Source organism: Notechis scutatus, chromosome 4 (assembly GCF_049901735.1).
Source record: "Notechis scutatus isolate UNSWTSFEM ecotype Mainland chromosome 4, rNotScu1.2, whole genome shotgun sequence".
Lineage (NCBI taxonomy): Eukaryota > Metazoa > Chordata > Lepidosauria > Squamata > Elapidae > Notechis > Notechis scutatus.
In genome coordinates, this window is record NC_142012.1 from 12,627,127 (window position 1) to 12,653,945 (window position 26,819).

The following is a 26,819-nucleotide window of genomic DNA, read 5'->3' on the forward strand; positions in this document are numbered from 1 at the left end:
GTTGGTATTCTAATAGTTGGCTATGGTGGGTTCAAATAGATATTTGTTTTTAAAGAGTGCTTATTTTTAGCTCTGATTTTTGTAGAGAGTGTATTCTTATGTATGAGAATACACAGTAAGAATTTTTGACTTAGAGGAAATACAACAATATTGTATAATTGAGATGTGTGGGTATGTGTTGTACATATGAAAACAGTCAGTTGTATGTCTATTCACTTTAACATCCATCAATAAGGATGTTATTTTTTCCACAACTAGATTTCATCAGAAAGTGTATTTCATATAGAAGCCTCTCTGTTCAGGCAATATTAGATATCAACACTACATGAAAAGTTGCATTTAGTTCCTCAAAGTTAATTATAAATAGCAAGCAGACTATTTATATAAAATTCCCATGCATAATTAAAGGCTTATCTACAAAGTATTCTCATACATTAATGAAATACTAATAGTTTGGGTCACTGATTAAAAAGGTTCTTTATGACTGTATTATTTTATGACCAATAATTAAAACAGGCTACAGGATTGGTGGTTTGATCATTCATAAAACAATGTGCTTGACTTCAGCATTTTTTTTAACATTTTAACTATAAGCTCACCAACTATTTCATGTTTAATGAGAGGTTTACATTTATGGGGACCTTATTTAACTTTGTTATAATAAATATTTTGATTTCAGATTTATAGGCCATGAAATCCAAGAGTATAGGCAGGTTTTATTAAAATTTTCACTTGTCATTACTGGATGAGAATTATTTGTAATTAATACTATCACTAGGCTTATATCAACTGCTCTTAGGTAAAATTTGAATTTACTGATAAATCCTTCTTTGGACTACTCAAATGTGCAACATTTTTTCAACATAAACTTGCAGTGCTAGTGTAAGTAAACTGGCTGAACTTAGAATTTCTTGGGAAAAAATCCTTTAAGTAAAAAAATTGGATTCTCCAATTCTATATCTAATATTTGTAGCGTTCCTGAACATTTTTTGAAGAAGAAAGAAATATGTATGTTTTAGAGGAAATAGATAAAAGTTGCTCTACTTTATGCTCTCTTCTCAAAATTAATACTTTCCAGAGATAACCCATGCTAACCTTTTGTAGTGAACATAATAAAGCCAGTCTTTGTCTAAAAGACAAAGTTGATCATAAGCTTCCATGGATTCTAATTTCCACGTTTTGAATATTATGACACTGGCATAAAACACATGCCTGGATAAGGACAGAAGAAAGGTGAAACAAGAGGGCAAAAAGCATAATTATCTAAAGATAGCAACTATTTACAAAACATATTTTCACTGGTGAACTAATTGATATATTTCATTAAGGAGTTTTGGAACCCTTTGTTTCTGTTTAATCCATGATCAGAACTAAGTCACTGCATGAACTGTATCTCACATATTTGGCAATGAAATTGCCTTTTAAAAAAGAATTGGGACTTAGGAGTAGATTCCTAATGACAGAAAGTCTTGGAAACGTAGAGTGTTCATTAGCCCAATATTACATATACTGTATCTTACTGTTACTTGAGAATCTAATCTAATTGAGATAAATTTTGAGATTTTAGGCATAGCAAGGTATAGTAGAGGTAAAAACCAGATTGTATAGTTTTTGAAAATGTAAAAATATTTAACTTAAGAAAGTAACATATATCAAAAACAGGAAAGTAATCTGCAGTGTTGGTTTCCATTTTATAGCATACAATATAAAATTTATATAATTATCTAAACATACAGTTCTCCTATACTTCTGCCAATGTCTTTTAAAAACAAAAAAGATAAATACTCCATCAAATACTGTAAGTACCTGGAATTCAAAATAAGCACAATTCTTTTCTACGCTGATTGAAATACCTTACATTGCATAATAAATAATTTGCAATGCCTTATATTTGTGTTTTATGTATTATTTTAGAATGAGGTCTTTTAAATACAACTGTAGAAGAGGGAGATAGAAAAGAATCTCTTGTTTACATTATCAGGTATGTTTTATTATTATCTATAAAAGCGAAATACCACTCATGCATCATCACAAAATCTCCAGAACCGTAAAGCCTCCAAACTTGAAATTTGGCACCTATGTCCCTCTTGGCTTCTAGGTGCTCACTAAGAAAGAATTTTTCAAAATGACCATCAGAGCATTAGAATTTTGTATATTATTAACATGCTCTGATGCTAAGGAGTTCTACTCCCCCTCCCCACCTATCCAGAACAGTTGAGCTAAGCCATGCCCAGTCTCCTTGCTCACATAGCAAATACTGTTTCAGTTTCCAAACAGCCCTCAACTCTCTCACACACTGACAGGACGCTAGCCAGATGAATACCGATGGATGCTGGTAGGCAGAGACAGAATTTCCCCCCCCCCCCTATTTTCCTCCCCCAAAACTAAGCCCGACCACAAAGTTTCATAGCAAAGCACGGGTATTGAGCTAGTTTCTAATGTATCATTTGAATACATCATTTCTAATTGTTTTGGGGTATAAAATCAACCCTATAATATTTAATCAGATTTAATAAGATTTATTTATTTAATCAGATATTTAATAAGATCTATAAAATAGAGCTACTACAAAGTTCAAAGCTGTGGAAGAGCTACAGATTTATAGAAAAATGGTTCTACCCTGAAATAAGTTAAACAACAAAGGTGAGATTAATTTGCTGCACCTTAGGATTGAGCTGTTAAATAAAAATGTTTTTTTCCCAGAGACATTATGTGGAATAATTATCACTCATCTACAGCATTTTTGCCAGGAATAGGACCTGTCCTAAATCACCCTTGGCATCCACAGCCTCCTAATAAAAAGAGGAGAAAACCCTAATTTTTTTCCTAATAACTTTTATTTTACCAGTTTCATTTATTGATTGCTATGCTGAGCTTTCTTCACTTTTCAAAAGTTAATGAATCTAATTAATCTCTTAGCACACGTGAAAGCTTCCACCTCTGTTTGGCTGTTCATATTTAAAATGTTATTTTAAATATGAACAGCTAAACACAGGTGGAAGCTTTCACAAGTGCTCATTTAAAAGAGATGACTTTTGAAACACACCCATTAATGTGGGAAAGAGCAGCTCTGAAATTAGTTTTTCAGACCCTTTTGTATCCCACAAAGCACTTTTAAGTACTCATATTCTTCCCTACCCTGTACAGCAAAGGATGAAGAATACTTCCCGGGCAACTCAGAATAACCAGCAAGCCCGAGGCTGGATTCCTCCAGAAAAATGCCACCATCACCACCTCCCCAGCCCCGCCAGCCCTAATCCTCCCAGATGACCCAGGCAGTAAACTGTGGCACAGCTGGACACCTCTCGATCGGCCCCCGGGAAGAAAATTAGGCCCCGGGAGCTCCCAATGCCTTTCTCAGCGGCACAACCAGGGCGCTTCGGGGGGACGCAACACCTGCATCCAAAGCAAGGCCCCGCTCGATCGGCTCCAGCCAGGGCTGCCCGGACCTCGATGCGCCCTTTGCTCACCCTCTCCGGGAGGCAGCCGCGAGTCCTTCCAGGCTGGTCGGTGCCAGCTCCCGGGCGGGCAGGGTCTGACCGGCTGGGGGGGGAGAGCCGGCTGGAGGGCCTCTGGCAGCCAGCGGGCAGAGCCTCTTCGGGCTGGTGAGCTGCCGCTTCTGGAATGTCAAGGGCCGGGATAGGATTTCGAAAGATCCGCCATTTTCACTTCGTCATCACCCTGGCAGCCCCAGCTCCGCAACAACCCCGGCCTCCTCCCGCCGGGCTCGCCTCCGCCCCGGAGCCCGCCCAGGGAAGCCCTCCCACCGCCAGGAAAGGAGGACCGGGGGAAGATGCCCCGCCGGACCTGCCTTGACGGCGAGCGGAGCAGAGCGGAGGACCTGCGCCCCGAGACCAAGGCGCAAGCGGAGGGCAAGGAAGGGGGGACTCGGCCCGGCATCGCCACCGGGTGGATCGGCCGCCTCCCAGTCCCCGCGCGGCACCTTAACAGGCTGCCGTGGTTTGCACCATTGAAAAAGTGGCGGATTTTCTACGAGCAGAAGCGTTTCATCTCGGATGGACGGGGTAATCCTCGCTCAGGGTCCAGTTGCTCGCGTTAAAAATGGGACGGAAAGTGTTTGTTAACCCTGCGAGCAGAGGAAGGGGGGGGGGGGGGGGACATCGGATGGTTGATGTTAACAGAAACTGACCTGGAAGATCTTGAAAATGTAGTGCAGAAATGCAAGAGCAAAAATACAGTACAGGTGCTGCAGTTAGAGAAAACAACAACTGTGTGCCAAAGGTGCTTTTTTTTTCAGGAGGCAACTGGACTTTCTGGTTTTTCTTTGAAGACGTTTTGCTTCTCATCCAGGAAGCTTCTTTGGCTCTGTTTGAATCATTCCCCACCCATCCAGTCAGAACTGAAGAAGCTTCTTGGATGAGAAGCAAAACGTCTTCAAAGAAAAACCAGAAAGTCCAGTGGTCTCCTGGAAAAAAAGCACCTTTGGGACAACCACGACCTGGATAACTGATAATCTCCATAGACAACTGTGTAGAGTATCTCAGAAAATATTTACTTGGGTCACCTGCAAAATTCTCAAGAAGGAAACTCAAATCAGCAGAGCAAACTAAGGCAAAACAGGAAACAAAGAATTACAGGACTTGAGTGAACTAACATAATACATATTTACTCAGAAGTAAAGCTGAAGACGTGAAATTGCGGAAGGAATTTGAGCCTTGGGTTTCTTTGAATGACAGGCACTGCTTCTAAAAGCAGTTGGCACACCTCTTAATAGTCAAATGAAAATGGCACTGTAGAATGCAAATTTAGGTTTCTCTATTCTAGGTTCTCATCAGCACAAATAATCTTGCCAAGCCATTGGCTGCAACAATCATATGACCAAAAACTTCAAGGAAAAATTTGTATATGCCAAGATTACTATATACTGTATTTTCAGCTGTTATCAGATCAGTAGTCTGAATACCACCACCTACACCTAAAATAGGATAAAAGCCTGATTCCTTTTCCTACATTGGCACTAATCCAGAGGGAACAAAATAGATCCCATCAGAAGAGAATATATGTATATATTCTGGGTTGAGCTGGGGAGTTCTTGGTGCTCTCTGATCTTGGTTGTTTGCTTGCTAATGTTACTTGCTCATTCTATAGTTTGGTAATAAAGTCTGCAAGCAAACAACTAAGCTCAGACAGCACCAAGGACACACAAAAAAACCCCAATCCATTTAATTTACATTTAAAACTATTATATTATAGAACAGAAGCTCACAATGTATGGCCCAATGTTGTATGCAACCCATGAAAAATTTGGGTCCTCCAGAGCCATATGCTATTACTATTGGCTCTAAGTACTCTGTAGATGTACTTCAACTTCCCAACATAATTTTCACTGTCAATGTAGCAATAAAGCAACTTATCAGTCAACATATTGATTTTCAAATATATTTTATATAGTCTTCCATTCACCCACAGTGAGTGTGCATGCTTTATACAGTATAAACCTATTTGTTCTTGGATTATCTATTGTTTTCTGAAGAATGGTTCATCATAGTTTCAGAAGATACTGCTAATTCTATGGAACTGAAATGTACTTGCCAAAAGTAGGAGAAAAGACATCCCTTTATGATAAGGACAAATTGAGACTCCTTTAATAGCAAATAATATATATATGGATATATATATATATTTACAAAACAGGCTTGTTTTTTGAATCCTGATTAGATAATAAAAATAAGACAAAACATGAAGTATAGTAATGGAAGCAAGAATTGTCTGCAAAGCCAGCCAAGTATAGAAAAAACTAATAAATGTTGGGGGTGCCCATTAGAGTTGCTTATATTCTTCTTTCTTATCTAGCAAGTCTTTATCCAGGATGTGGGTTTTATTATTTTATCCACATATAAAATACAAAAAAAATAATGGGAAATTAGGGAAGGGAAAAAGAGAGCTGGGAAGAAAATGTAAGGTACAAAGGAAAAAAGAAAAAAAAAGGTGTTGACTTCTAAGTCCTTTTAGCACAGGTACAAGATAAAAATACTCCAGCCTCAACTTCTTGTTTTTACACATTAGTATACAACTAGCCATTCCTATAATGACAAATCCATCTACTTGACTAAACCAAAATCAAAGTTGCATTTTTTTCATTACAAGTACAAAATGAAAAACATACTTAAATATAAAATAAAATAAAATAATCAGTTTAACAATTTCTTCTTTATATTCCTTTCTGTAGAAATTATATGTATTTCTATTTGCACCTATTCATCTTATCTAGCAAGTCTTTGATTTCCTTTTTCACACCTTTTTTGCACCTGGCATAAGGTGGCTGATTCTACCCACCCCAAAAGGAAAATGACAGGGCAGGTATGCATGCAAACAAAATTTATTTTGAACTTTTTCTTCCCTTCTTCCTCTTTCACAAAAAAAGCAAAGACTTTTCCAACCAAGTTATTATCATTTTCACAGCCAAGGACATGTTAAGGGTTTATTTTGGGAAGCTAGGTAAATATTCTGTTTGGTTTCTCATTTCAAAGCACTGGCAAAGTACTTGGGAATGTTGTCCCCAAAGCAACAAAATCCAGAAGTGATATCCAAACATACTTAAACATATTCTCCTCTTTGAATAAAATAATCAATACAACCATTTCTGCTTTCTCTTCCTTAGCTGTGGAAATAATATGTACATCTATCTGCACCTAATCATCTTATCTAGCAAGTCTTTGATTTCCCTTTTCATTCCTTTTCTGCACCTGGTATAAGGGTGGCTGACACCCCCACCCCCCCCAAAAAAAATAAATGACAGGGCAGGTATCACTACCATATACATGCAAACAAAATGTACTTTAAACTTTTTCTTCCCTTCTTCCTCTTTCACACACACACACAAAGCAAAGACTTTCCCAACTAAGTTATTATCATTTTCACAGCCCTGGACATATGTTTGGAGTTTGTTTTGGGAAGCTAGGTAAATTAAATTACATCATACTTAAGTGGTTAGTAGAGGGGTGCATAAGTGCATAACTAACGTGCCTATCGTCCCTGTCATTATATTTTTATTCTCTTTTATTCTTGTTCTCATTTTCGTTTGACAAATTCTAATAATAAATTAAAATAAACCACTGGAGGCTTTTAAGAAGAGACTGGACCGACACTTGTTCTCCTGCTTGAGCAGGGGGCTGGACTAGATGGTATCAGGAGGCTGTGAGTTCGATTCCTAGGTAGAGGTTAATATTTGGAATAGACTCTCCTGCTTGAGCAGGGGGTTGGACTAGATGACCTTCAAGGTCCCATCCAACTGTTATTCTATGAAACAACTTATTCTATGAAACCTCCAAGGTCCTCCCAGCTCTGATTATATATTCTGTTCGTTTTCTTCCTTTTACAGCAGTGGCAAAAGTATTTGAAGAGCTCTCCCCCCCCCACCCAAAAAAAATGCACCACCGAGGGTCAAATTTCGCCCGTCCATCCATTAGATCAGGGGTGTCCAACCTTGACAACTTGAAGCCTGGAGGACTTCCAACTCCCACTCCAGGCTTAAAGTTGCCAAGGTTGGAGACCCCTGCATTAGACCGTCGCTAAAAGGGCGAACGCGAAAACCCTCCCGCCCCCTTCCAGTTCCCTCTCCTTCCCCCCACCCACCACCACCACGGAGCGAAGGCCGCCTCTCGCCCCTCACCTGAGGCGGAGACGGAACCGCCTTGATGTCCGGACGGGTCTCAGCACACCGACTGCGGGTCCAACCACAGCGCTTCCCAACCCGGGTCCGTCTGGCAGTCCCCGCCCTGAGGAGGCGGCGGCGGTCACCAGGAGGCTCGGCCAGGCAGCCTCCCTCGTCGTCAGTTTCCCCCCACACACACACACACGCCCCGTTGGGCAAGGCGGGCCGGTCCTGTCAGGGCGTTCGCCGCTCGCCGTTAAGCCCACCGCCACCGCCACCACCCCACCGCCAACTCACCTGCCGGGGCCCCTCGCTGGCTCCTTCCCCCGTTCGCTCTTCCCGTCTGTTTTCCGCCGGCGCGTGCCTGGGCCGGGGCTCGCTCCCGCGCGGGGCCGCCCGGCCACCCCACAGCAGCCGAGCCCGATGTCAGGGCTCCGCGTCGGTTCAAAATCACGCGCCTCGCGCCATTCCGACGCCGCCGCATCCCATAATAAGCCGGCTACGGCGCCTTGACAACCGACGTCGCGCCACCCCTACGGAGCCTCATCCACCTCCCCTATCCCCCCCGCCCTCGTCTCCGCTCCATTCTCCCGCCTTCCCTCCTCAAAGGTCGGGTGACTTCCGGTGTTCTGCCCGCCCACCTGTCGCGAGCCGTTTCCGGGCGATGAGAAGCGGGCGGGGGGGAGGGAGAAAAAAAAGACAGAGACATATAGACAGACACACACGCAAAAACACATCAGCGCCCATCCTCTCTAGGCGGGCCCGCTCGGTGGTTACGCAGCGGCGTCGTAGCAGCCCGTGTTGTCTTTCCACCCGTGAGGGACGGGCGAGCAAGATGGCGGCTTCCGTGAGGCAGGAGCTGACCCAGCTCATGAGCTCCAGCGGCTCCCACAAGGACCTGGCGGGGAAGTGAGTGAGGCGACCCCAGCGGCCATTCTTTTCCGCTCTTGGTTGTTGATAGAGGATCGGGCAGGGGTGGGAAGAGATGAAAGAAGCCGGAGCGCGTCTCCATTCTGAAGGTCTGGGAAGGGCCGGAGTGGGGTTATTAGCTGAGGGGAAGCCACGGATGGGCCTAGAGGAGAGGGAGTGACTATTTTGGGGGGTTCGGAGCTGGAGACCCGGGTGTTCAGGTCAGTCAGTCTTTCTCAGCCCCTTTTCGGATTATAGGGTAACGTAAGCCCATCAGGGAAATAAATGGTAGCGAAGTGGCAGCAGACGTGTTTTATTTTTTAGATGTTTTTAATTGGATTTATATCTCGCCTTTAGTTTTTGAAACCCGAGGAAGTGCACATAATGCTATCATGACAACACCCCTGTGAGGTAGGCTGGGCTGAGAAAATGTCATCTATCGTGTTTTTATGCTTGAGGGAGGAATGAAATCCACCGTTTCTAGCTCAGCACCTGAACTGCCACACTAGACCGAGTCTTGTTATATGCTTATAACTTAGTGCAGTGCAAACACAGAATAAAACAACCATTAACTCAATAATGTGCTACAATCAACTAGAGAATCAATATAAAACAGGAGCCAATTAATAAAAAAAGATCCAGGAACTGTGATATTAGATTTTTGAGAGAGAAAGTCAATTCAAGGCTGCCAACATACCTAATACTGCTGCCTCCTATTTTCCTCACAACAACCTTGTGAGGTTGGTTAGGCTGAGTGAGAGGGATTGACTCAAAGCTCCAGGCTTTCATAAAGCCTAAGACAGGCCAGCACGTTTTTAGGCCAGCACATTAACTGTGATGACCCAGGGTGGGATACAAAATAAACACAGTCACAAAAAACAGGTGAAGGCCCTTTTATTCCTTCACTTAGTTTCCAAGCTCCAAATATCCTTGAATGGAGACAAAAAACTCCCACATAAGCAGTTACAAGAAGGAGGAAATGTCATTTAAATTATAACGGGTAAAAAACAACACAAACCAGGCAAGATAAAGGCTTGAAGACGTTCATAGATATCAGAACACACACTGGGAAAGATGCCAAACTCAAAGAGGAACAATAAACTAGAGATATTTCCATACTTTGTTTCCAGCACTCGCCCATACGCATGTCCGTCCTCTTATCCAGTTGTCACAGCTGCAGCCCATGAAGAGGATCAAGGCCCTCTGCTCCCAAGTAGACCATGTCTCTCTCTTATCTTCCCCTGCGTGCCCTAGGATGGAGAGGGGATGGGCCTGACTACCCAGCCGGCCTCTGCCCTTTCCCAGCCTCCTCCACATCCTCCAGAGCCACACTTCCACTCCCTGTTGGCTGTTCCTCCTCTCCCTCAGAGTCAGTCTCCACCAGGAGCATGATATTAACTACACCAAACTGCCTCTCTCTTAATCTCTGTACATTCAAAATAAACAGGTGAAAATTTGCTTTAAAGTTATTTCATAAGGCACTGTGAAATAGAAATATTTGTAGTGCTTTTTTTTAAACATGAAACATGTTCATCTGACAATTGGTGGAACCAAACTGCAGTTCAAGAGCACAACGGGAGATCTGAGTGTATTTTAGTTAATCCCCAAAACCTAAACAGAATGGGAACTTAGATCTGAGACTGCAATAAAACATGTGTTTAGGCTAGACTGGAAAATGTTTTTTTTTTAATCCTGGAATAAAGCAATGACAATTATTTCATTATTGTGGCTAAGAAAATACCATGGACATTCAGTCACCAGAGTTGAGCTTGGCTCAGATAAGACTTGACTTTATTTGAAAATGGGATTCCATACTGTTCTTTGGAAGGACAGATCCTGAAGCTGAAGCTCAAATACTTTGGCCACCAAATGAGAAGAAAAGCCTCCTTGGAAAAGATGATGATGTTGGAAAAGATGGAAGGCAAAAGGAGAAGAGGATGAGATGGTTAGATAGTGTCACCAATGCAATGAACATGAATTAGGCAAACCCGGGGAGACTATGGAGGACAGAGGGGGTTTGGTGTGCTGTGGGGTTGCAAAGACTTGGACACAACCTAGTGACTGAACAATGAGGCTAGCATGAAATTCCATTAGGGAACTCTAATGTTGTAGGAAGATTGCAGTAGCAAATCATTTCTACGTTTCAGCTAAAAAAAAGACCTGAATGTGTTAGCAGTTGAGGGCATCTCTACTTTGGTGGAAACTGCAGAAGTATGGCAAGTATAAGATTGTATCCAACAGTCTTACTCAAAAACAAAAAGATATTCCTGAATACCTTTCTATTCTGAAAACAAAATGGTCATCCCAATTTTAGATCTGCTGCCCATCATAAACAATGTTCCAAGAAATAAAGAACTGACGTAAGAGAACAGGATAACTTTTATAGGTTAAGAAAAAGCATTCAAACTTACTTGTATAGTATTATCTAAAAATGGGAAGAAATGAAAAGCAAAGTTCCTGTTTAGGATGTAGAGTTAATTGCCATCTATTTTTACAACGTTCTGGCAGGTATCGACAAATACTGGAGAAAGCAATTCAGCTGTCAGGAATGCTATCAGGAATGGAACAACTGGAAGCATTAAAAGCTTTTGTAGAAGCAAGTGAGTTTATTAAACTGCAGTTGGTGTTGCATGACAGTGTTGTTATACATACTGAATTGCTATCAGGAAAGGGATTTTAAGTGGTAACCAAATTACTGTATATATTTAACCAGATGTTTACAGAGTTTTAACTTCATTAATAATTAATTGAATTATGCACATTTGGACATTTTAACAAAATTGAAGGGATTTATTTCTTGACTAGTGTTTTTCATTGCCCTATTGGTTTGCCTTTGGAATATTACAAAAAGAGTCATTATAGAAGAACTGACCATTTAATGGGAACAGCTTTACTGTAAACAAAGTAGAGAACTTAACAAAAATCTCTAACTTTGTATTTATAACTAAACTCTGGAGTTTTCATGGTTTTTAATAAACACTGAAGTTCTTTGTTGAGTAGATTTATTTGTAGTAAAGCCCACTGGGAATTAATGCTTGGGATCACAATCCTGTGATGAGTGAAAACCTAACTTTCTCAGTTGCTCTGGCACTTTTTTCTTTGTTGTTGGTTTATAGAGAAACACATTTTAGCAATCTGAATTCTTTACAAGTAATTTGGCTTTCTTATTCCTGTGCATATGGGTAAAAAAGGAATCTGTTTTTATGATAAGAGTTTCTATGTAATTGGGCCACATTTTGTAACTATGAAATGTAATTATTTTTGTGTACTATAGACTCGAGATTGGAAGTTCTTGTTCAAGAAAAGTACTTAGGGCTGGATTGTTAAAAATAAATTTTAAGAAAGCGAGGTTAGAAATACAGGTGAAACTCGAAAAATTAGAATATCATGCAAAAATTCATTTATTTCAGTAATGCAACTTAAAAGGTGAAACTAATATGAGATAGACTCATTACATGCAAAGCAAGATAGTTCAAGCCGTGATTTGTCATAATTGAGATGATTATAGCTTACAGCTCATGAAAACCCCAAATCCACAATCTCAGAAAATTAGAATATTGTGAAAAGGTTCAATATTCTGGGCTCAAAGTGTCCCACTCTAATCAGCTAATTAAGCCATAACACCTTTCAAAGGGTTCCTGAGCCTTTAAATGGTTTCTCAGTCTGGTTCAGTAGGAAGCACAATCATGGGAAAGACTGCTGACCTGACAGTTATGCAGAAAACCATCACTGACACCCTCCATAAGGAGGGAAAGCCTCAAAAGGTAATTGCAAACAAAGTTGGATATTCCCTAAGTGCTGTATCAAAGCACATTAATATAAAGTTATGTGGAAGGGAAAAGTGTGGAAGAAAAAGGTGCACAAGCAGCAGGGATGACCGCAGCCTGGAGAGGATTGTCAGGAAAAGGCCATTCAAAAATGTTGGGGACTTTCACAAGGAGTGGACTGAGGCTGCAGTCAGTGCATCAAGAGCCCACCACACACAGACGGATCCTGGACATGGACTTCAAATGTCGTGTTCCTCTTGTCAAGCCGCTCCTGAACAACAAACAACATCAGAAGTGTCTTACCTGGGCTAAAGAAAAACAGAACTGGTCTGTTGCTCAGTGGTCCAAAGTCCTCTTTTCTGATGAGAGCAACTTTTGCATCTCATTTGGAAACCAAGACTCTGGTCTGGAGGAAGAATGGAGAGGCACACACTGCAAGATGCTTCAAGTCCAATGTGAAGTTTCCACAGTCTGTGTTGATTTGGGGAGCCATGTCATCTGCTGGTGTTGGTCCACTGTGCTTCATTAAGTCCAGGGTCAACGCAGCCGTTTACCAGGAGAGTTTGGAGCACTTCATGCTTCCTTCCGCAGACGAGCTTTATGGGGATGCTGACTTCATTTTCCAGCAGGACTTGGCACCTGCCCACACTGCCAAAAGTATCAAAACCTGGTTCAATGACCATGGGATTACTGTGCTTGATTGGCCAGCAAACTCACCTGACCTGAACCCCATAGAGAATCTATGGGGCGTTGCCAAGAGAAAGATGAGAGACATAAGACCGAACAGTGCAGAAGAGCTGAAGGCCACTATTGAAGCATCCTGGTCTTCCATAACACCTCAGCAGGCTGATAGCTTCCATGCCATGCCGCATTGAGGCAGTCATTGCTGCAAAAGGGGCCCAAACCAAGTACTGAGTACATATGCATGCTTATACTTTTCAGAGGTCCGATATTGTTCTATGTACAATCCTTGTTTTATTGATTGCATGTAATATTCTGATTTTCTGAGATTGTGGATTTGGGGTTTTCATGAGCTGTAAGCCATAATCATCTCAATTATGACAAATCATGGCTTGCTTTGCATGTAATGAGTGTATCTCATATATAAGTTTGACCTTTTAAGTTGCATTACTGAAATAAATGAACTTTTGCACGATACTCTAATTTTTTGAGTTTCATCTGTACTATAGGAAACACTGTAGTAAAATTTCTGAGTATTTCTCATAGTCCAAGGGAATCAATCTGCATAATAACCTTACTAGAGTAAATATTTGAACACCTGAACCTCATTAGTGTTCTGAATAGCTTGTCTTGTGGCAGATTCAGCAGGTTCTTATCTGTCTGCTTCTGGATTATGCAATTTGACCTTGGTAGCATATCAGCAAAGCAAAATTACAGAATAGATCTCTGTTATGCTGGTACAGAAATGTTCTGTCCCATATAATCATTGGATGGTTCAGAAGCTATAAATGTTGCCCTGGAAACTGTTGGCTTATTCATTGTTCAGGCTTACTAAGAAAATGAGTTATGATCAGAGCACTGTTTAAAATGACAACACAAACATGAAATTATTTCTTTGTGTCTTTTGTATCAGTGGTAAATGAAAATGTCAGTTTAGTAATTTCACGCCAGTTGCTGACTGACTTTTGCACGCATCTTCCAAATCTTCCCGATAGTACAGCCAAAGAAATCTATCACTTCACCTTGGAAAAGATCCAACCTCGTGTAATTTCATTTGAGGAACAGGTAAGGACAAGGCATCACTCCAGATCCATCCTTTTCCAACAGGAGGGAGCAGTTGGTAACTTATGGCATACCTTTAACATGTGCTTCAGATGATTGTTGGATCATCAACAGATTTTGAAGCAGTTGTCACAAAGAGGGGTGTGCTATGGGGGAGAGAGAACTGTAGGTAGAGGAATTAAAAGTCCTTTTGTTCCACTCCCACCCATAGCATTTGGGTTTCTATTATATTCAACTATTATTTAGCATATATGTTTGCATTGGAAGCATTTCACTGGTCACTTGATTAACCACTTGTTTTGGTTTGCTTCAGCTTTGAAACTAGACTACAGCTAGAGATACATGGTTCTCTCAACATGCTTATGCTGCTAAGCAGTTTTGTATTGCAATTTTTTTTCTTTTAAATTGTTCATACTTTTGTTTGATGCAAGAGGAGACCTCTAAAAGTGTTTTTAAAGAATTGTGGGAAGAAAATACATATTGAATGATTTGCTTCCCACATAATGACAAAATGTATGTTTTCTTTCTGTGTCATTATGATTATTGGGTACTTGGATTGCAATAAATTTTCATTCATTCAAAAAAAAACCCACCCCGTAGCAAAACTCTTGGGATTCACCTTGTTGGTGGATTTCATTTTGCAGATCAGCATTGATCACTTCTATGTAAATAAGAGTTGTCATTTATCTGATCACTTAGATATTTTCTGGTTACCAAGGCCATCCATCCTGAAATACATTGAATCCTAGCCAACAGGTTCATTTTCAGAAATTGGGAGAAAATGCCTGTTTCTGCAAATATTTCCTCAATATTTTTGTTGTGTCAATGAGGATTCTATCAAAGTCTGTTGGATGTGGGAAAAAGAGAAACAAAAGCACAAAGATAAGATAAGATAAGATAAATTTATTGTCATTGTACTCAGAACCTGAGAACAACGAAATAAGGTGCTCTTTCACAACATACAACTGAACAACACCAAAAGACATATACAAATAACAATGTAAAACAAATTAAAACAATTAACAGTTAAAAACTATACAACCAGGATATATATATGTTAAGACCACCAGATTCATAACTCTGCATTTAACCTGATCACAGCACTTGGGTAAAAGGCCACTGAAAAATAAGCATCTTTCAGATAAGATAAATGGGTTATAGTTTATCCTGTGTTTTCACCCTCCCTTCCTTCTCCCTTCAGGTTGCTTCTATAAGACAACACCTCGCATCCATTTATGAGAAAGAAGAAGATTGGCGGAACGCAGCACAAGTGCTGGTGGGGATTCCTCTTGAAACAGGACAAAAGTAAATAGAACAGTTATCCCTTTTTCTTTAAGACAAAAAATGGATATGTTCTTTGTCCTTTCTTCAGTACTTTTCATTCTAAAGTGATTGTATAGTTATTGCTGCTCTCTCACAATATGGTATAGAAGCTTAATCATTTTCAATAGTTGTCTTTGAAACAGAAATATATCACTAGTTTCAGCAAGCTTCTGAAAGTGTTATCTTTGTTGGGAATTTCCTTGTGTCAATTTTTTTATGTCAAAATGCTTATCTCAGCCAATTGGCAGCACATGACTGATCTTTGGAGGGTGAAGTGGGTTTGAGCTAATTACTGCAGTACTTATCTGGAAGATCATCTAGGGCAGGGGTCCCCAACCGCCGGTCCGCGGACCGGTACCGGGCCGCGGAACAAGCCTTACCGGGCCGCTGGTTGCTGGGCGCCGCCATCTTTTTGGTAAAAAAGCAATTTTCGTCAAAAAGATGGCGGCGCCAGCGCTTGGTGAGCTTTTCCGGGTAGAAAGCCATTTCACCCGAAAAGCTCACCAGAAGCGCTGGCGCCGCCATTTTGACGAAAAATCACCCGTGACGCCACCGGAAGTGATTTTTCGTCAAAAAGATGGCGGCGCCCAGCTGCGCGCGAAGCGGAACCGGGCGTCGCTGAAAAGGTTGGGGATCCCTGATCTAGGGAATATTTACACAATAAACTGATCAAGAATTTTAAAAAGTCCCCCAAAAGATAAACTACATCTGTATGCCTCCCTGGAAAAGTTAGCTAGGAGCTAACTTGATATTTTTACTATGGGTAATCCTTAAAACGGAGCTATTTAGCAATAAGATACTGTTGTATTCCTGATAAAGGAATGTAATTCTGTTCCAGTTACATTTTAATAGCCTGTTTTCTTCAGCTACTCTAATGAAGCTATGGATTTGTCTCTCGAAACTTCTAGTCTACATCTTGCTTCCTGTTAAAACCAACATTCTGAAGGCTTTGTGTAGTTGTTGGTACACTTGATTTTTGTTTAAGCTTTGTGGGCATTTAGTTGGTTGAATGAGATTTAGGTACAGCTAGTAAACACTCAGCTCCATCCAGTCATCCCAATTCTATTCCAAATTAAGGGATTACAAGATCATAAAAAGGGAGTTAATGAGATTTAGATAGGTTGGATGGAAAACAATTTGAATAGAGAACTGCATCAGAAATCAATTTTTGCATCAGAAATCAATTTTTGCAAAGTTGTGGTTAGCATATGAAACCTAGTCTTTTTTTTTTATCTGAATAGATATTTCTCAGAGGCTGGGGAAAAAAATCCATGGACTCTGAACGGCTCTGCTAGGCATCTTGCATTGATCCAGAATGGAATTACCGTTAGCAAACCAGATCATAATTAGGCAAAAGACTGGGCTTCAGTCTGGGCTTCCAGAGAAGAGAACAGTTTCTTTTTTCCCCAAGCTATTCATTTTTCTTGGAAGAGGTTCCCCCTATTCAGTCATGCTAGAGTGTGAAATTGCCATCTGTTGTTGAACACAACCATCCCCGATTTTTCATTTGTACAATTCTGCGTGTTTTACTGTGAAAACTTGCAGACTGTTCAAATACACCTGCAAAAGAATTGTGATCCTGTTCATATATAATATTGAAACTGCATATTTTCCCTCACTATTCAAGGCAGTACAACGTGGATTATAAATTGGAAACTTATCTGAAAATTGCACGACTTTATCTGGAGGATGATGATCCTGTTCAGGCTGAGGCTTATATAAATAGAGCATCCCTTCTTCAAAATGAATCAACCAATGAGCAGTTACAAATTCATTATAAGGTAAAATATTCATAGTGGGTTTTGTTTTGTACCCAATGTAATGCTAGTGTCAACTCATAAAACATTTCTATGCCTGTTTTATAGTTGCCAACAGAAAGCGGGGTGGGGGAAGGAATTTGAAAGAGCAGTGCAGCAGTTTAGAATCGGAAGTGCATTCCATTCATAACTTGCAGAGATTATAACTAGGCAACTGGAGTTTCTGCCCCGCAAATCTCTAATTGGAGAACATGATTAATGACTCTTGGCTATGAACATGTTTGTTGGAGAATATGAATTATGATGCACCCAAAGAGGTGGGGGGAAACCAGGTTCAAGGGTGACAGTGAATTACGTGTCTCAGAATCAGCTTCAACCAGGTCCTGCTGACATGTTCCCTCCTAATAAATTCATTACAGGTTTTGAAGTTTAGCTCGAGGCTCATGATTTAATTAGGGCAACTGCCAGAATCCTGACAGCTAGATTATAACAAAACTACTAATCTTCATCACTTCTTGCATGCAAAGTTATGACTTATTCTTGTGTAATATGTTCTCATGGTGGTCTGTTGTGTTAAACAAAATACTTTTAACTGGTAGGTATAAGAGCATGAACTGTATCAACAGGATATTGAGAAATATCTTCTAGATTTAAAATTGTCCAGTGATCCATATTCCTTCACTCAGCACTGAAATGATGATGATGATGATGATACTTGGTTAATACCTAGGATGCTGGCAGCAACCCGTATCAACCATCAGAGCCAGTCAATGATATCTGTGATACATTTTTAAATGTTCAGTTGACTGAGTTTCATGTTTAATTAATAAAAGTTTATAATAACAACAATAACAATAACAACAACAGCAATTATTATTATTATTATTATTATTATTATTATTATTATTATTATTATTATTATTATTATTATTATTATTAGAGGTAGAGCTGATATGTAGAAACAAAGGTTCACAAAATGTCCAGCTGACAAATTTTATTTCCACAGTCTCTTATGCTGCTCTGAATTGATGAGTTAAATGACAGCTGCAGCATCCTCGGAGAGATATATTTCATAATATCCAAACTGTTCAATTAATTGTAGTTGTTCAATTTAACTTTTGTTTTAAAAATAGCACCGATAGATTTGATTGCTGTTGAAATGCTATTCTGCAACATGAGAAATTTTGGCAGCCAAAACTATTTTTAGTTATATGGTTTTCCTTGTTCCAGGTATGCTATGCTCGCGTTCTTGATTACAGAAGGAAATTCATTGAAGCTGCCCAAAGATATAACGAGCTTTCGTATAAAAGCATAGTCCATGAAAGTGAGCGGCTCGAAGCCCTGAAGCATGCCTTGCATTGTACGATTTTAGCCTCAGCAGGTAAAATGACATGTGAAGATTTAACTCTGCTTTATTCGAATCTTTTAAATATATACAGTGCATAGTGCTATTTTCAGAAGACTTCAGTTCACGGAATTGGAAGGACTTTGGAGGTCTTCTAGTCCAACCCCCCCCCCCCCTGCACAAGCAAGAGATCCTATACCATTCCAGACAAATGTCCAATCTCTTCTTGAAAACCTCCAATGATAGAGCACCCACAGCTTCTGAAAGCAAACCATTCCACTGATTAATTGTTCTAACTGTAGTTTCAAAACTACCAGGCTGATCTTATTTGGAATGTGTTAAAAGGACGTTGCCTGGCAGAGATTCAAAGATGACTCTTGCTACAGCCAATCATTTTTGGTGATGGCTGTTAGATTAGGGACCCAACTTGTGAATTAATTAGGAAAGTATAAATTATTAATGTGTTAGTAAATCATCGTTGAATGCATTTATGACTACTGCATAGTGTAATTGGACTTGTAATATTTGTATTTTGTTGTATATTTGGGTCTTGATTGTAATAAATCGATTGAAGTAGCAAAACCATGATTAATAGCACACATTTCTCCATATTCGCCATCTTGAATTATTTATAAAAATAATAAAGGGGATTAAAAATAAATTAAAAACTAAATACAGGTAATCCTTGATTTACAACAGTTCATTTACTGACTGTTTGAAGTGGGTTAAAAAAAAATATGCAGATTTCACACACTGTATCTGGGTTGGAGCCGTTAACGTTATTCTTACCGTGTTTCAGGACAGCAGCGTTCCCGAATGTTAGCTACCCTCTTCAAGGATGAAAGATGCCAGCAGCTTGCAGCCTATGGCATTTTGGAGAAAATGTACCTTGACAGGATTATAAGGGGAAACCAGTTGCAAGAGTTCGCCGCGATGCTCATGCCTCATCAGAAAGCAACAACAGCTGACGGTACTCTGCCTAGTATGGTGCATCATATTTGAAACATTGAATATACATACAAAACATGTTTCTTTTTCATTTCTTCACTTACAAAATGAACATAGTTGCTCACTGAGAACTTGGGGAATGTTGTACATTGATGTCTTGTATTGAGGACATGTGTTAAATTCAAATGAATCCCAAACTGATTATCAGACACAAACTGGGATTCTATCCTAAATGACAAAGCTGCAGGGTCATGAAGGCTAACAAAAAGTAGGTGATGTATCCGGAAAGAAAAATTCTGTATTTTTTGTTCTCATGCTTACCTATATGAAAAATAGGATAGACGTGGCAAAGGAATAGAAGTACATGACTGACTGGTCTGTCTTATAGAAGAGAAAATTCTGGGGGCAGGGATGGTTGTTTGGCATGCTTTGAAAGGATTATGAAGTCTTCTATAATGCCTGCTCAGAATGTTCCGTGCTTTTCAGTGGATTTATTTCTTTTGAATGTCAGAGTTATATTTGAAATAGGTCAAAGAGGAACTGGTCACGCCTGATTTCTGACTTTGGTTTCAATTTGTCCTGCTCTTAACTGGTTCTTAGCCTGCCTCCCTAATTCCTTTCCTAAAAATCCTTTTTTTTTTTTTTTTTTTGCGTTCCAAGCTGTGTATTCAGATCTTCCATTTGTTATAGCTGTTGCTCATCTCTCTGTGTTATGGCATGTTAGTTTTATAGGCAATATTACTCTCCGTCCAATGTTGTTGACCTTAGTTCTCGATAAAAATTATTTTGGAACAGATTCTGTGCAAGTCAGCAAGGGTTAGAATTATGGTTACCTTTCCATATGCTTTTGTTTTTACGTTGTATCTCATTTGCGCGCACAATTTTATGCAAGTTAATTTCATTATTTTAATTCTGTATTAGATGCCCTTTCAGGGTAAGGGGGAGTCAAAGCTGCTGTTGGCATTGCCTATGCTGATCAGAGCCCTCCCTTCTGAATGTCTGCTGTAGCTTCAGTGATGGAAGAGAAAAGGGAAGGCATGTTATTAAACAAGGATATCCCATTGTGGAGAGATCTAATTTGTAGCCCTAATAAGTCTCTTAAATGGGTTAGCAGCAGCAGTAATAAGTGAGGAGGGCCAAAGAACAGATACTGCTCTGGATCAGTGGTCAGTATCTTTGGGTTAAACCAGGGGTCTGCAACCTGTGGCTCTGGAGCCACATGCGGCTCTTTTGGCCCTCTGCTGCGGCTCCCTGTTGGCTGATCCCACCATTGGCCGGCCCTGCCCCTCCCCTCCCTGTCACTCCTCGCCTGGCCTGAGAAGATAAGGGTGGTGGCGGGAGATGGAGACTCTCTCCATATTCCAGAGCAGGAGGTGATTGGGTGGGAGTGGTTGCTAAATTACTGGCTCCCAGTGTTTTCATTTCTGTGGGAAACGGGTCCAAATAGCTCTTTTGAGTGTTTAAGGTTGCAGACCCCTGGGTTAAACAGTAGAACTTTTGGTCACTCAGAAAAGGTAGAACATGCCTTTTGTAAGTAGTAGAGGATTTCAGCTCAGCTGAGCAGCATAAATAATAATCTCCATTGCTTAAAATCATAAGTCAAGGACTTTGTTCATTACGTTGAGGTTTTATTGCAAATAATGCCACTTATGCTAATGGCATAAATTGTCCGGCATGAAGAATCAGGACTGCATATTACATTCCAGTCATTCTCTCACTCTTGTGTTGGAAGCACCAAGCCACCAACCAACATGAAAGCCCCCCAACCAGGTGTCCCCTAATTGGGGGGCACTTGGTTGGGGGGCTCCTTTCATGTCCCTGTAAAGCTGCCCATTGAAGTGGTGTCCATTTATCAACTCATGGCCACCTGCTTTCAAACTGCTGGGTCAACAGGAGCTGAGAACATGGCCTTTGTCAGAGTTAAGACCTCTCAGCCAACTCAGCTGAGACAATAGGATTCAGGGCCTGTTGGGAATGACTCAGCTGATCCCTCCCTTGAGCTCTGTCTCTTCTACAAATTGATGAAAATCTGTCATTCAGATTTAACAGACATTTGGATTTAACGGACTCCCATCTTCTCAAATGAACTGTTAATTAGAAGTTTCACTGTAGTGGGTTTCTGGGTTTGTCGGTTTTCGCTGAGGGTAGGGATTAAGCTGTTAGCGCGATCTGCCGTCGCTAGGCTTTTGGGGTTCGATCCGGACGGTGCGAGCAAGGCTGCCCTGCAGGGGTAGCTGAAGGTAAGGGGGATCCGGAGGAAGGGTCTGGGGGTGTTGCAGACCCCTCCTGGCCGGCAGAACCCCTTTTACCAGGATCGTGCAGCTGGGCAATGGTCCGTAATGGCCGCCACAAAGAAGTCGGCAGCCGGGCAAGTCATGCGCAGGAGGAAGAAGAGAAAGTTATTTAAAGTGAAAGTTCTTCTTGGTGAAACCCAGGGCTTTGAGGTTTATCTAATTTAATTCCTGGAAAAGATGGTTTTTTGATGATTTTTCCACAAGAGAAAAAAGCGGCAATTTTGAGGTGCTGAAAGGAGTTTACTCTCCCTCCCGACGGAATTAAGCCGGAAGGGAGAGGACAAAGAAAATATATAAATCTGGATCTTGTTGGAGGAGATGCCTTGAAGATTTGAGGACAGAAACATAATTTTAATAAGGCTTTAAAATATAGATCTGGACTCTCTTTTTTTTTTTTTTTTGATACCACCCCTGGAAGAGGAAGGGGAATTTTGGCTTGCTTGGATTTATTGAGGATTGTGGACTTTGGGATTGTTTTACCTTTCTCTCGGAATATTTGGTTGGTGTAAGAAGAAAGAGGAATAAAGAAAAGAAAAGATTTATTTATAATGGCTTTTCCTTTTGAGGACCTGAGGGATGAATATGAGCAAACAAAAGCAGCCTGCAAAGATGGTATGGAAAAAGCTTTTCTATTTCTAGAAATGGCGCTGGTTAATTACCAACAGACAATGAAACAGATGGAAACAGAAGAACAACAACAAGAAAAAGATGAAGACGCCATCTTTATTGAATCCCAAAACTTATCTAAGAAAGAAGGAAGGAAGAGAGCAAGGAAAATGAAGGACTTAAGATCTAAAAACATTTGAGAAAGAGAAAATATGATGCAAAGTAAATATAATGATAGCAAACAAGAGAAAAAGGGAACACAACAGAGAAGGGATCCCAGCAAGGCAGAGGTTAGAAGAAGAAGGGGGTAGGAAGATTTGGTGGGGAAGAAAGAAAGGGGAAAGGCGGAGAAAAGCCTCAAAGTTTTAAAATTGGATGGGAGAAGAGGAATTTTTTTAGAGACAAAGGATGAAATATAAACTCTGTAAGAAAGATTCTGCTAGGTACAGAAGATGGTATTGTAACATTTATATTTGAAATAGTAAATTAGAATGGTTTAAGATTTAATAAGAAATTAAAATGTTGAAGTCTTTAATAATGATTGATTTTTAAAATGTAATAAAATATTGAAGGAAAGGAGGACACAATGTATTTAAACATTTTTGGTGGATAGAATGTACCAAGCAGAACCGAATTGGATATTTGTTATGTTGAATGTTAATTTTACTAACTTAGGGGGAGGATAGAAAGGCATCATACTCTGATTAGTGATTTCAGGAGAAATTCTTTTTATTATAAGAAGAGATAGAGGGATAATGAATGGGCAAAAGATATAAATATAATGATTTAATTAAGATGGATTAAATAAGATAGAATTGTGAAGAGTGAAATGCGCTGCCCATACAAAGAGAGGTAACTGGGGCCAAGGTACTTTACTAAAAGATTTTTTATATGTTTGTTTGTGTTTGTTTGTGTTTTATGAGAATATTGGGGAAATTTCTGTAGAAAGACAGGAAAAGATTTAAATATGTAATGATTTGTTTGTTGTTGAAATTAATAAAACTTGTTTTTTTTTTAAAAAAAAAGAAGTTTCACTGTAGTAATGTTCACCTGTTCTTTTCTATTTTTTTCTTATATGGAACAGCATTCAGAAAATACATATGCATATATAATAGCATATGTATTGTATGCATTATGTATATTTACATGTTTTGTAGCTAAACATGTAGCTAATCAATAGATTTTTTTTTCTCCTCAGGTTCTAGTATTTTGGACAGAGCTGTCATTGAACATAATTTGTTATCTGCAAGCAAACTATATAACAACATTACCTTTGAAGAACTGGGAGCTTTGTTAGAAATACCTGCAGCCAAGGTATACATATTTTGGTGATTCATTCATTCTTTTGCTAAATTGCAAATTGTAATGCTAAATTTTTGAGAGTCAGGTGATGAAAACAGCATTATGGTTGAGTTTATGTAAGAAATTGCAAAGATTGAACTGATTTTAAAAACTGACAAAACTGAGGGAAAACTGGTCTTTGGACATACTACAAGAAATACAAAGACAAAAAAGACACACAATGTAGTAGTATTCTTGCAATATTACTATAATTTGGAATGATATAGTATGAGATGTTTTTTTCCATATTTTCCAAGCATACTTCCCATATTTTGGAAAAAGTATTTCAGTCTAGTTTTCAAGTTCCCATTTTTAATGTTTGAATGTAACAATCTTATTCATTGGCTCTGTTACTTATCAGCAAACAGTTGCATAATTCTTCTAACACTTAAATCACACTGTAATGTAAGACTCACACAGACCCACTCAGATGTCCTGAGATTAATCTTGGGACTTGCTTGGATTGTTCGCTGATGTTTTAGTTCTGTATTCCACCTTTCATTGAGGAGCTCAAGATGGTAAAGACCAGCACCATCTGAACTTCAGAAGCTTAAATGTACTGGCTGGGGAATTATGGGAATTGAAGTCCGCACATCTTAAAGTTGCTGAAGTTGAGAAACAGAGCTGCCTCCTGCCACTTTCCCCCCACAATACTAAGTCTCTGGAAGGATGAAAAAGAAAAGAACAGAAATTAACAATAACAGAGTTGGAAGGGGACTTGGAGGTCTTCAAATCCAACCCGCTGCTTTGGCAGGAACCTTATACCATTTCAGACAAATGGTGGTCCAATCTCTTCTTAAAAACTTTCAGTAAATTAGATCCCTTCACATACATGTCATAAAAACTGTATCAGGTCTGGCCTGTTTGGGTCAAGTGAAGCTGATGTGCCACTGGTTTTGTTTTTCAGGCAGAAAAGATAGCCTCCCAGATGATAACCGAGGGGCGCATGAATGGCTTTATTGATCAAATAGATGGAATAGTCCACTTTGAAAGTAAGTTTGGCTACAGGGGGCTGTTTTAGTCCAACCAGCTAAATTTCCTCAAGATGAATATGTGAGCAGCTGATGATTCCTCCCCCATCAGCCTATGCACTTAGAAGTTTTTTTTGCATTCAGTGGAGCAGGTGGCCAAACATGGAGACAGCCTATTCCAACACACTTCCGCATTGTTTGCGGAAGAAAACCAGCACTTTCCTCGTGGGCAGAAGGAACATCTCTCTGCCACACCAAACAGTAGAAGGCAATAGGGTTTACCAGCTTGCTAAACTCTTGTGTTAAAGATACAGGTAGGTCTCAACATATGACTGTAATTGAACCCAGAAGTCATGCCAGTTGTTAAGCAGGTCATCATGTGACTGTTCCAATTTTGTGAGAGTTGTTAAGCAAACGCCTCGGTTGTTAGGCAAATCTACTGTTTGCAATGGACGGGGGTTTTTTTTGTTGGAAACTGAAAGCAAACACCCGTTTCCAGCAAAAGAAGTCGTAAATTACATTCACTTGACCATGAGATGCTGCAGACGGCCCTAAATGTGGACCAGTTGCCAAGCGCCAAAATGCAGTCATGAGACCACAGTATTGGGCGGACATCAGAACTCGGAATCTGGGTCATAAGTACCTTTTGGGGGAATCTGTCATAACTCCAAACAGTCTCTAAGCAATTAAGTGAGGACTACCTGTAAATAATTAAGCATCTGTACATCATTTTATGTAAGGCTATAACTTGGAGTAGAGATAAACAACTTGCCTGAAAGTTCTTTTGGAAATAATGGAAGTTTGAAAAAGTCCATTTTCTAAACCTCTAGGTTATAGGTGTCAAACTGGCGGCCCGTGGGCTGGATGCATCACGGGCAGGCCACACCCACCCCAGCTCCGGGGAGTCAAAAAAGTCATAATATGACATGTGACATCAATGTGATGCAGCAAGTTTGATACCCAGGCTCTAGGTGATTTAATAAATAATTGCCTTAATACAGATCTTGCATTTGTGCTGTAAAACCTGTCAATGATTCTTCCTTCAACCTCCAGGTGGCAGTCTACATACAGTGGAAGTGCTGTAAATTTCATGTTCTGAATTACGCAGAATATTTGCTAATGCTTGTCATATATAATAAACTGTGTTTATCAGAATGAAGGTTACAAGAATGAAAATGCTGCTGTTGCTTATTTTATGTACTTTTTTTGTTTTAGCACGGGAAGCCTTACCAACATGGGACAAACAGATCCAGTCACTCTGTTTCCAAGTTAACAATCTTCTGGAGAAGATAAGTCAGACCGCCCCGGAATGGACAGCACAGGCGATGGAAGCTCAAATGGCTCAGTAGACTTTCAACTTCTCCCCCACACCCGTTCTTTGGATGTTTTTTTTTTTCTAAAAAAAAATGAAATAAACCTAGGAAATTGAACTTCTGGCTTTGGTTCTACTTGTTGCTCTTAAGAACCGTGATAGTGGCACAGCCTGAACATTATTTTAAGCTGTAATTTAAAGAGATGAACGTGTTTAAGTTTTATATTAAAATTTTGGTTGCTATGTAACTTTGTGAATGTTTGTGTGTTGTGAAAATTGAAATTCCAATCTCTTCGGATACAGTTGCTCCAATAAAGATGGGATGGAAATTGAGCAGTTACTTGGTATCTGGATACTTCATTTCCTGCATTTTTATTGGTCTTTACCAAAAAAATAAATTATTGTTTAAAAGCTGTGTTAAGCATTAAAATATAAGACTTGGCATTTATCTAACAGATGCATATTATCCAAGTAGACTGAAATATTATGTAGGCAGTCCCAAAGGTGCTTTTTCAAAAGGCAACTAGACTTTGGTTTTCCTTGAAGATGTTTCGCTTCGCATCCAAGAAGCTTCTTCGGTTCTGACTGAATGGTGGAGGATGGAAGGATTTAATATTCCTTCCAGTCATCTGGTCGTTAGCACTCTTTCTGAAAGTCATTGAGGCCGCTTGGAAATTTATCTGTGCCCTCAAGGTCACCTGAATAGTGCAAATGGCTGTGGAACCAGCAGTTCAGACTTTGGCTTGAAAGAGGGGTCAAAGAGGCCCTCTGTATTAAGATTGTATTAAGAGCTGTCTCTCAACAGAGGGAGAGGGAGACGACACCACCTATCTCCTGTTTAGAACACCGCTCTTTCAGCAGTTCCTAGAAGGTTGCACACCCATTTGC

General features: G+C 39.9%; 2 protein-coding genes across 14 annotated transcripts in view; one reads left to right on the forward strand and one right to left on the reverse strand.

Annotated features, from left to right (window-relative positions):
• Positions 1-7,749, reverse strand: part of LIN54 (lin-54 DREAM MuvB core complex component) — a 34,041-nt gene extending 26,292 nt beyond the window's left edge. For 5 of the 12 annotated variants that reach the window (XM_087962800.1, XM_087962797.1, XM_087962802.1 and 2 more), the window contains exon 1: positions 3,471-3,703. The gene's annotated coding sequence lies outside the window, so the exon portion shown is untranslated. Of the gene's footprint in view, positions 1-3,302; positions 3,736-7,633 lie in introns of those variants that run through there. The other 7 variants (XM_026676423.2, XM_087962798.1, XM_026676426.2 and 4 more) reach the window with 5 other exon arrangements.
• A 677-nt stretch (positions 7,750-8,426) lies between these two features.
• Positions 8,427-26,264, forward strand: COPS4 (COP9 signalosome subunit 4). Of its 2 annotated transcripts, none has more exons than XM_087962805.1 (10): positions 8,427-8,524; positions 11,033-11,124; positions 13,886-14,037; positions 15,236-15,339; positions 16,985-17,138; positions 18,345-18,495; positions 19,259-19,441; positions 23,506-23,621; positions 24,556-24,640; positions 25,835-26,264. In XM_087962805.1, the coding sequence occupies exons 1-10, from the start codon at positions 8,451-8,453 to the stop codon at positions 25,966-25,968; spliced, it is 1,245 nt and encodes a 414-aa protein (XP_087818931.1). In that variant the 5' UTR covers positions 8,427-8,450; the 3' UTR covers positions 25,969-26,264. The 2 variants fall into 2 exon arrangements, with proteins under 2 accessions (XP_087818931.1, XP_026532207.1); XM_026676422.2 differs by having other exon boundaries at positions 19,259-19,429.
• Positions 26,265-26,819: the final 555 nt, after the last annotated feature.

What these genes read in the sequence shown, in the direction of transcription:
- COPS4 (XM_087962805.1), top strand. Translation starts at nt 8,451, where the DNA reads ATGGCGGCTTCCGTGAGGCAGGAGCTGACCCAGCTCATGAGCTCCAGC. An exon ending in AAAAGCTTTTGTAGAAGCAA is followed by an intron (nt 11,125 to 13,885) that starts GTGAGTTTATTA and finishes CTTTTGTATCAG; the next exon opens with TGGTAAATGAAAATGTCAGT. An exon ending in TGGAATAGTCCACTTTGAAA is followed by an intron (nt 24,641 to 25,834) that starts GTAAGTTTGGCT and finishes TTTTTGTTTTAG; the next exon opens with CACGGGAAGCCTTACCAACA.